The sequence below is a fragment of the Bubalus bubalis genome, chromosome 24, assembly GCF_019923935.1.
Source record: "Bubalus bubalis isolate 160015118507 breed Murrah chromosome 24, NDDB_SH_1, whole genome shotgun sequence".
Lineage (NCBI taxonomy): Eukaryota > Metazoa > Chordata > Mammalia > Artiodactyla > Bovidae > Bubalus > Bubalus bubalis.
This window is the reverse complement of record NC_059180.1, coordinates 24,225,861-24,236,584: the sequence shown is the minus strand read 5'-3', so window position 1 is coordinate 24,236,584 and position 10,724 is coordinate 24,225,861. Positions and strand designations below refer to the sequence as shown.

General features: G+C 44.4%; 1 protein-coding gene across 1 annotated transcript in view; it reads right to left on the bottom strand.

The window, feature by feature from the left end:
- Window positions 1-3,396: 3,396 nt before the first annotated feature.
- PDILT (protein disulfide isomerase like, testis expressed) overlaps window positions 3,397-10,724 on the bottom strand; it is a 50,524-nt gene continuing 43,196 nt past the window's right edge. Inside the window, exons 9-12 of the mRNA XM_006073918.4 lie at window positions 10,496-10,616; window positions 7,831-8,009; window positions 4,613-4,702; window positions 3,397-3,754 (exon numbers count right to left, since the gene is read on the bottom strand). Of these exons, the coding sequence (XP_006073980.4) occupies window positions 3,524-3,754; window positions 4,613-4,702; window positions 7,831-8,009; window positions 10,496-10,616 (621 nt within the window). The 3' untranslated portion in view covers window positions 3,397-3,523. The remainder of the gene's footprint in view (window positions 3,755-4,612; window positions 4,703-7,830; window positions 8,010-10,495; window positions 10,617-10,724) is intronic.

Below are 10,724 nucleotides of genomic sequence, written 5' to 3'. Positions count from 1 at the left end.
AAGGCATATAGCGATGGTACCAACTGTGGAAGTCACTGCCGATGCTGCTTTGGTGATGTGCAGTCATGGGGTAGAGAATGACAGGGCTTGGTTCAGCCTTAGGTCTCCTGACCTAATTCCACATTAATGGCAATGCCATATTGAGAAAAATCAGGTACATGTGAACTCAGGCTGAGCAGGAAGTATGACAGTGATCCACAGCATTGCCTCTTTGAGGGCTTTCTCCTTCTGTCTGGCCTAGTGGTCGGGTGACTATCAGCAGAGGCTCACTCACCTCCTCAGGGGAATTTCATAGGAAAAGAGGTAGCACAGTTTTCAGCGATATTTCTTCCCAAACAGCACCCCAGAGAGATCTATAACAATTACTTTACAATCCCAGCACAGTACTCAGCCACCCTGGGCATTAACTTTCATCTTTGTGGAAAAGTGAGAAATATCTCATTGTTATTTCCTTTTGCAGTTCTTTAATGAAAAAGGAAGTTATCTTTTCATTTGTTTACTATTTATTCTTTTCTGAACTGTTTGTATCCTTTGCCCATTTCCCCCCCGTAAGAATGTTTTTTTCCCTTTCTTTGCTATAACTTCAGAAGAAAATAAAAGTTAATATTTTTTTTCTCAATCCTAGATGGTGAGTATCATTTCTGGTTGGTGACATGCTGCTGCTGCTGCTGCTAAGTCGCTTCAGTCGTGTCTGACTCTGTGCAACCCCAGAGATGGCAACCCACCAGGCTCGCCCATCCCTGGGTTGCCATTTCCTTCTGAGGCTCTGTCAAAACCTAAGTCTGGGTGTCTTTAAAGGATTAAAGATGGAGCTCCAGGTAGCTCCTGAAGTTGTCTCTTGGGTAGGAAAATAGGGAATTTGGGCTGAGACTATTCTTAAGTCTAATAACCAACCACATTATTCAAGTTTTTGTGTTTGATGCTTTTATATCTTGAAACTTTGTGATTCTGGAGGGACTGCCCCACTGAGGGTGAACTATGCCTTGGAGATAGGTAGCATTGGAGATATACCTCGCTATCTCTAGGAATATCATATTCCTGACAGCATGCCTTTCACATGCAAAACAGCCAATCTAGAGCCCATCACCCAAGCTCTCCTCTGTCAGGCTCACACTCAGGACCAGGTACCAGATAACTAGCGACAATTTCCAAGTCCCAGAGCCTACTGACATTATTCCAACTAGCCAATCCTAAACCTGCTTACCTTGCCTATTCTGTCCCTTCCTATGGAAACCACAATAAAGGCTACAATTTCAGATTATAGTCAGATTTCCCCCTTGCTTCCTCTGCCTTCTGACCAACCCTAGCACTTTCCTGTATGCCACCCTCATGGCATGATATATTCCCTCCTCTTAGGATCTGAGAGTATAATAAACTATCTTTTGATGACAGTTATCTCCTGATCTGTTGCCTTTGTCAGACCTGAATTATAATAAAATCTGTATTTTAGAACAGTAAACATCACCTTCATTCAACACAGCTAGATCATCTTGTGGTATATTTCTCTAATTGGCTATTTTTCCACTCTTTGTTCTTCCCTCCCTTCCCTGCCCCCACCAGTCCCACACACTTAATGACAACATGGCAACTTCATTGGAGTCATTAAGCCATGCCTCCCACATCTTCTCCATCTACCTGCCTCTGGACTCATCTTCCACATCCCCTGTCCTTTCATCGAGACAGTATCTTTCTGTAAAAGGTTTTTCTCTCCCCGTATGCTCTAATGACCTCCCAACAGAGAGTCATCACCTGCCCCACCTACCCATACTGTATTCACCAATCTGAGCCCCCACTTCCTAAGGCCCCAGTTGCATCTGGGGGACAGGCAAGTAGCACACCCATTTTCTGGCTCATGGCCAGTCAGGAGCTCTGTTCCATGTGGTTTCATTCCACGTGATTTCCTAGAAGCCCCCGGGGACCCCTCCTTCAACTGGCAGCCACATGGCTTTGAAGCAGGTGAGCTTGGAATCGTGTCTTGAATACTAACACCTGCTCCTGCCAGGGCGACTGGTTCAGGTGAGTTCCAGGGCCGCGGGCTGTTCCCTGCTTAGTCTGGATGTGGACAGGCCCGGGTTTGGGGAAGGAGAGACTGGGGCACAGGCTATTGAGACCTGATTAAGTAGAATCAGCCTTTGCGTTACATAATAGGAAGGCTGTGGAGAGGCCCAGGTGGTTTGTGTAGACCTTAGTTTCTAAAATAGTATGCCCTCCTTTTACCAAGAGAAGGTCTATTATACCCGAATTAAGTGAATGTCACAAACCAGCAGCATAAATATGCTGCTGCTGCTGCTAAGTCACTTCAGTCGTGTCTGAGTGTGCAGCCCCATAGACGACAGCCCACCAGGCTCCCCCGTCCCTGGGACTCTCCAGGCAAGAACACTGGAGTGGGTTGCCATTTCCTTCTCTGTGTGAATATTACCTTACATGGCAAAAGGGACTTTGTGGGTATAATTAAAATCAGCATCTTGAGATGAGGTTATCTGGGCAGGCCCAGTGCAATTACAGTGGTGCTTATGAGAGAGATGCAGGAAGAATTAGAGTCAGAGGAAGCAGGAAAAGTGAGGATGGAAACTAATGGCCAGAGTTCTTTGAAGAGGAAACCATGAGTGGCAAGTAGCCACTAGAAACTAGAAAAACGGGGTAGTACCGTGAGCGCTCATGAAACAGCTTTTAAAAAGATTACTTTAACAGCTTTAGGGAATACGGATTGTGTGCATGTATGTGTGGGGGGCTTGGAGGTACAGAGCAGCAGTAGAGGGGCCAATTAGAAGACTTCTGTGGCTGAGACTGGTGGTTGGAGATGGGGAATAGTGGATGGAGTCACATGGAAGGAAGTAGGAGGAGTCACATGTTTTGGTAGAATTACTTTTATGGTAATAAAAGGAAAGAAGGGACTTGAGCATTAGCCTAGCATATGGTTGCTTACGAGAATGGGTCATTTTGAGATGTGAAAGACTAGGGAGAGATTTTGGGTCAAATCTCTTTCCTACTGTGCTAAAATGAAGCAAAAAAAAAAGATCAGCCCACCTCTTTGAAAGCATCAGCCACCCTCTCTGGGGATCCCAATGTGGTAGTGGTGATGGTGATGTGTGCACCACCTGTGGAGTGAGATTGCCCAGAATCATATTTCAAGGGCTTTCTAGCCTTGTGATCCTACCTGGTTGCTCAACCTCTCTTTGCCTCAGTTTCCTCATCTGTAAAATGGGGATAATGAAACCTAGCTCTCAGTGAGGCTGTGAGAACGAGGCGAATGCCCAGTATGTTGTAAACACTCATTAAATGTGACTATTATGGCTTCCCTTGCAGCCCTATCTGAATTCGAGGCCAAAGAGCTCTTCTAAGGCAACACCAAGCAGAAAAAAGGTAATGAGTAACACGGGGCCAAAGACATTCAGGGGCTTTTATTATCCAGCCTCCACCCACCTACCACAATTATATAGAATTTTATTTGGAGTAGATAAACTCAGAAAATGATGCCAGGATCTGGAAAATGGGCACCCTCTCTTCCTGGCTTTGGAGAGCCTTACAGTTCTTCCTTCACTCTTGGTTTCTCCACCTGTGTTGGAGGTTCCTTTGGCTCGGCTACCTTCTCCTCCTCAGCCTTTTCTTTCTGCTCAGTTGGCCCTTCGAGCTTGGTCACATTCTCCAGCTCAGGCAAATTCTGTTCTGGTAGCTCTTTCTTCATAAAATGTTCCTCCTTTTCCTCCACTAATACCTCCTTTTCTGTCTCTTCACTTTGCTCAACAGAGAGTAGCTATTTAAGAAAAGAAGAGAAGAAAAGAAAAGAAAAGAAGAGAGGGAGGGAGAAAGGGTTGGAGGAGGAAAAATAAATAGAGGCAAGAATTATGCAGTAATTGCCATTGTATTGCCAAGCAGCCTTTCACTACTCTAAGCCCAGAGGTGCTGCTGCCCGAGGCCTGGCTGCTGAGATTCGTTCCAGGACATGTGCTAGGACTACTAAAGACCTGGTATTATTAATAATACTTTCTTTGCCAGCTGAGAAGATGTTAGCTGAGAGCTGTGGAGCAGTCACTGCCCTTCCATGGGGAAGTGCCTGCTTGGGAATGAAGCAAACAGAGGAAAACAGATGGGGAGACAGAAAATGACTCTGAGCTTCAGAATCCACCCACCTTTGATGTTCTCCTGGTTACAGGGGATAAATTCCCATTGCTGCTTAAGCCAAACAGTGCTATAGTTTCTGACATTTGCAACTGAAAGGGTCCTAACTAATACAGATGACCCCTTTCAGCTTACTGAGGCATGGACAGAATTAGGAGGGAATGGAAATTGTAGAACAATGCCAGGGCACAGGAGCCCATCAGAACATGTGGTTAAACACTCAAGAATAGTGGACTTATGGAAGCAGCCTAGGAGCTGTGTGAGACCTTGTCCTTTTTTTTTTTTTAATATAAATTTATTAATTTTATGTGTTTCTCAACTCTGCCGAATTCTAATAGCATGTGTCCTTGAAATAAAGTCATCCAACCTGGATCCCTCCTCCATTCTCTCCCACAAGATTATAGAACTCTTGGCACCCTCTTTCCTAATCTGTTGAGCTCTTGATGGTTTTGTGTGGGACAGAATGGTCTAGACTACTGCTGTTTCCCCTTACCTCATCTTCATCCTCAATCTGAATCTTGATTTGACTTTCCAGGAAGTCAGAAAAGCCCTTCAGGGTATGTTCACCATTGTACAGTACAGCCTAGGAAGAAAATGGAGCAGAGATGAAATGGTAGCCTCTTCCTGCAGGATACTCAGGGATGGTCCACAGACAAATCCGGAGTCAAATTCCTAACAACCTGAGTGCAGTGAGCAAGTTCCTTAACTTCTCTGAGCTTTCATTACCATAAGAATAATGAAATATCCTCCATCATAGGGCTGTGATGTAGTCATTCAGAGCAAGAACTATGGGGCCACACTGTTGGGGCTCGATCCCTGGCTTCATCACTTTGCAGTGTTGTCTGGAAGCTTAACCACTCTATGACTCAGTTTCCTTAACTGTAAGATGAAGATAATAACAGTCCCTTGCTCATGGTGTTGTTCTTTGGATTTAATGAGTTACTATGTGAAAAGGAGGCTTCCCTGGTTGCTCAGAGGTAAACCTGCCTGCAATGCAGGAGACCTGGGTTCTATTCCTGGGCTGGGAAGAGCCCCTGGAGAAAAAAAAATGGCAATCCACTCCCATACTCTTGCCTGGAAAATCTCATGGACAGAGAAGCCTGGTGGGCTTACAGTCCACGGGGTCGCAAACAACATGCAAAAGGCAGTTAAAACAATGCTTGACTCATAGGAGCACTATATATATCTATATCTAGATATATATGCTATTTTCTTACTAAAGAATGAGAATATTTGTTTTACAAAGGGTCTGGCGTATGTTCTTGCTCAGCTATCACTAGCTTCCTTTCCTTTTTCAGTCTTTAAGAAGATTAGGAAACTGCTTACTGCCCTCTGGCTGTCTAAACTCCTTTTCAGATAACTGAAGATCTGAACAAGGTCCATCCACCCTTTCAATCTAGCCTTTTAGGATTTTCATGTGCATCTTCTACACCAGGAGGATGACATCTCTTTCACAGTTCTGTGGTTAGCCCTCCGCCTACCCCCTTGTTTATATTATACTCCCTACTTATAATTCACACACTTCTGATTTAAATCCCTAGCATTCTTCAAAGTGTCATATTTTCATGAAGACTTCCAACCATATAAGCCCTCCAGAATCTGCCCTATTTAATGCCAATTGCATTCGGAGATGAGGCTATACCATGACTTTCAGTTAGGTTCAGATCAGTCACTCAGTCCTGTCCAACTCTTTGTGACTCCATGAACCGCAGCACGCCAGGCCTCCCTGTCCATCACCAACTCCTGGAGTTTACCCAAACTCACATCCATTGAGTCGGTGATGCCATCGAACCATCTCATCCTCTGTCATCCCCTTCTCCTCCCATCTTCAATCTTTCCCAGCATCAGGGTCTTTTCAAATGAGTCAGCTCTTCGCATCAGGTGGCCAAAATACTGGAGTTTCAGCTTCAACATCAGTCCTTCCAATGAACACCCAAGACTGATTTCCTTTAGGATGGACTGGTTGGATCTCCTTGCAGTCCAAGGGACTCTCAAGAGTCTTCTTCAACACCACAGTTCAAAAGCATCAATCCTTTGGCACTCAGCTTTCTTCACAGTCCAACTCTCACATCCATACATGACCACTGGAAAAACCATAGCCTTGACTAGATGGACCTTTGTTGGCAAAGTAATGTCTCTGCTTTTCAATATGCTATCTAGGTTGGTCATAACTTTCCTTCCAAGGAGTAAGCTTGGAATGCCTGCATGGCATTCATGGCTGCAGTCACCATCTGCAGTGATTTTGGAGCCCAGCAAAATAAAGTCAACCACTGTTTACACTGTTTCCTCATCTATTTTCCATGAAGTGATGGGACCAGATGGCATGATCTTAGTGTTCTGAATGTTGTGCTTTAAGCCAACATTTTTACTCTCCTCTTTCACTTTCATCAAGAGGCTCTTTAGTTCTTCTTCACTTTCTCCCATAAGGGTGGTGTCATCTGCATATCTGAGGTTATTGATATTTTTCCTGGCAATCTTGATTCCAGCTTGTGCTTCTTCCAGCCCAGCATTTCTTATGATGTACTCTGCATAGAAGTTAAATAAAGCAGGGTGACAATATACAGCCTTGACGTACTCCTTTTCCTATTTGGAACCAGTCTGTTGTTCCATGTTCAGTTTTAACTGTTGCTTCCTGATCTGTATATAGGTTTCTCAAGAGGCAGGTCATGTGGTCTGGTATTCCCATCTCTTTCAGAATTTTCCACAGTTGATTGTGATCCACACAGTCAAAGGCTTTGGCATAGTCAATACAGCAGAAATAGATGTTTTTCTGGAACTTTTTTGCTTTTTCGATGATCCAGCAAATGTTGGCAATTTGATCTCTTGTTTCTCTGCCTTTTCTAAAACCAGCTTGAACATCTGGAAGTTCACAGTTCACATATTGCTGAAGCCTGGCTTGGAGAATTTTGAGCATTCCTTTACTAGTGTGTGAGATGAGTGAGATTGTGCAGTAGCTTGAGCATTCTTTGGCATTTCCTTTTTTTGGGATTGGAATGAAAACTTTTCCAGTCCTGTGGCCACTGCTGAGTTTTCCAAATTTGCTGACATATTGAGTGCAGCACTTTCACAGCATCATCTTTTAGGATTTTAAATAGCTCAACTGGAATTCCATTACCTCCACTAGCTTTGTTCGCAGTGATACTTCCTAAGGCCCACTTGACTTCACATTCCATGACTTTACCCAACACTTAATCATACTCTTCTTGGGACCAGGGACCTTGGCTTGTGATTCTTTGACATACTTCCCCACATACCAAAGTAGCATGAAGTATGTATTCCATGAACACTGGTGATGTTCAATGGCTCTAAAACCAAAGTGTAAAGTACTTAATTGTCTCCATCATGCAGTCTTCCTTCTTCTGGTACCACCCCACCCCCAATATTCACATGGTGACTCCCCCTACCTTATTCCATATAGTCTGAGTGAAGCTCAGCTCTAATACCAGAGGGGACCATTTGACCTAGGCCTGGCCATCAAAACACCAACATCCCCTTTGCCACAATGATTGGGTTAGGGGGACCCAATCAGACTGAGTTGGGAATTTTCTGAAAGCTAGTGGAAATTTTTCTCTAACTTGAATATGAAAAGATAATAAGAGTTGGAGCTGAGAATGAAGTCGATTTTGTAAAAGGTAGAGGGAGACTGAGAGAAACTGAGTCCTTGACAATAATATAACATTTCCAGTTATGTGAATCCCAAGAGCCCCTCACTTTTTGAGAGTCAGTGGGGAAGAGTCTGAAGAAGGGGTATCGGTCCTGGTACATCAGCTCAATGTCATTTGCTGTGATGTCAATCTTGGCGATGGTGACTGTGGAGTGGTTTTGATACTTTCTGCCCAACTCTTCCAATACTGGGAACAACACCATGCACTTCTGGGACCAGGGTGCATCTGGAAAAGAAGGGCCATCACTCAAGCTCACACTCATAAAGACCCTGAAAGCCACACTCCCCCATAGACACCATCACTGTGCTCCATTAATGGTCTGCTGCCATGCAAGTTGCACTCCCTGTCTCTTTTAATAGTATGTTAGGTTATCTTGGGCTTCCCTGATAGCTCAGTTGGTAAAGAAACCGCCTGCAATGCAGGAGACCCCAGTTCAATTCCTGGGTCAGGAAGATCTGCTGGAGAAGGGATAGGCCACCAACCCCAGTATTCTTGGGCTTCCTTCCTGGCTCAGCTGGTAAAGAACCCATCTGCAATGTGGGAGACCAGGGTTAGATCCCTGGGTTGGGAAGATCCCCTGGAGAAGGGAATGGCTACCCACTCCAGTATTCTGTCCTGGAGAATTCCATGGACTATAGTCCATGGAGTCACAAAGAGTCAGACACAACTGAGCAACTTTCACTTTCACTTACTTCACTTAGGTTATCTTACATTTCAGCTGTAGTATCTGATCATCACTAAATAAACTAGAAAAAAAATAATAACCTAGTCCCCCTTCCACTCAGACATTAACATGTTGGGACATTTTCTTCTATTCTCTGATTTCCCTGTAACATTTCATTCCATCCAGCTGAAGAGGAAAACCAAACCAAGAAAAACATATTTATGTTCTGCCAAAAAGTATGTGTATTTGCGTATGTGAGAGAGAGCACAAGAGTTTTCCAACAGCGGTTAAGCTTACAGCTCAAGGTCACTTAGTGATTTAATCAGAGGAAGTGGGATTAGCAGACAGACTGCTTTGACTTGTGACCATTGTATCACACCCCTTTCAGTCCCACGGAGGAGAGTCCACCTAGGAAGTGAACATGAGGTTGAGCTAAGTACGACTATCCCTGGGAAAGAGACACGGAACTTCCCTCCAGATAGTTCCCTAAGCTCTGTGGACAGTCCAGACACCTGGAACTGTGGGGAGAAATTGGGACCAGCTCCAAGCATGGAAGGGGGAAACAACCTTGTCTTATTCGTTCCATTAAAGATTCTGGCTTTGTCGGAGGAGTGGCTCAAAGTCCCTGGGTATTACATTTTTGGATGATTATCCTTCCATTTACAGACCGAGTGCCTCTGTGATCATCTACTCTCCTGGCTGCATCCTGGCAGCTTCCCTGGAGATCAACAGGCCCTGGGTTGGAACCCAAGGGGGCCTAATGGCTATGGTCGTGAGGCTAATCTGACAACCCTGATTCCAAAAAAATGAGACCACTTTGGTTTTTTACCAGAACCAAGTGAGCATTCTCAAGACTCCCAGTGTCAGACGAGCAAAGAAAGGCCTCCCCAGCCTCTCACTTAAAGGCAAAAGATCATGGTTATTCAGCCATGCAGACTTATAAACACCTGGCTCTGTGGATGAATGTCCATTTTAATGAGAGTTTTAAAGGCCTGCATAATGTAACCCAGTCCTTGTTTCACCCTCTAGGAAATGATGGCATCAGACCTGGATTTGAACTTTTTGTCTTGCAGCTTACTTGCTATGGGATCTGGGGTAAAGTAATTCTTTTCTCTGAGGCTAGGTTCCCTGATATGTATCATGGGGAAATCCACTGTACCTTCCTAAGAGGCTTGGTTAGAGGAGGAATGAGAGCAGGTGTATAAACAGCAAACTCATCAGTGCTCAATAAATATCAACTCCTCCTGTTAAGTAAAAGATGTATCTGAAGTCACTGCATTGCCACCCTTCTCTGTGTCTCAGGGTGAAAGAGAAGGTCCCTTGGCTTTGGCTTTCACACGCAAATCAGAAACAATGGAGGAAGAGCAACTGTCCCTGGGTGAACACTGGAAACAGTCATAACAAGGGAAATAATGGCAATAGTACCTGCCTTTTATCTGTGCTTACAAGATGCCAGACACTGTTCCAGGTCTTTTACATGTATGACATGAGTCTTCATTTTGGTTGCCCCAACTCAGGTATGTTAAATATGGGCTATTTGATGTTACTTAACTTATACCGGTACAGCAGTTACCCATGTAGCCACTGGATTCAGGCTGACTAGGTTCCAATCCCTTACTTAGTTAAGGTCACCCACTAGCTGCCTAACTTCAGTAAAGTTTCACTTCCCTGGGACTTTGTTTACTCACCTGTAAGGTGAGAGCAATAAAGGAGCTACTTTCAAAAGTAAGGTGTGAGGATTGAGTGAGAGAGTGTAGTGTGACGGCGCAGGCGTGGCGGCTCTAGCCATCAGTATTACTGTTGTTACAAATAGCCACAGGCTTCGATTATGTGAAAGGTATTCCACACACTTCAAGAATTTGATCTGGGGGGAGAGTTGCTTTGTAGCTGACAGCATCTTGAGCCAAACTATGGATGTCTGAAGACCATTCTTGGCATGATGCTTTGGTAGGTTTTGGAGATTTTGGTACCCAAGAATTCAGGAACCTACACTTGAAAAAGTAACGTTAGAGCCACGGCCTCCAGAGGCCTCTGCAGAGATACTCACAGAACATCACAAACACGTCCCTTTCCTTGTCAAACACGACGACGTTGAAGTTCTTCCCAACAAGCTGCTTAACCGGCCCCTGGTCCCAATAATTTGGAATTTCTTCACTGGATAGATGTTTCTAGGAAATAAATTTGAGACATTTTAACAGCCTCCAGAAATGGGTTGGCAGTTGGGGTCCCCACCACGGCTGGAAACAATAGAAAATTTTCTCTTGTTTTTATAGCAG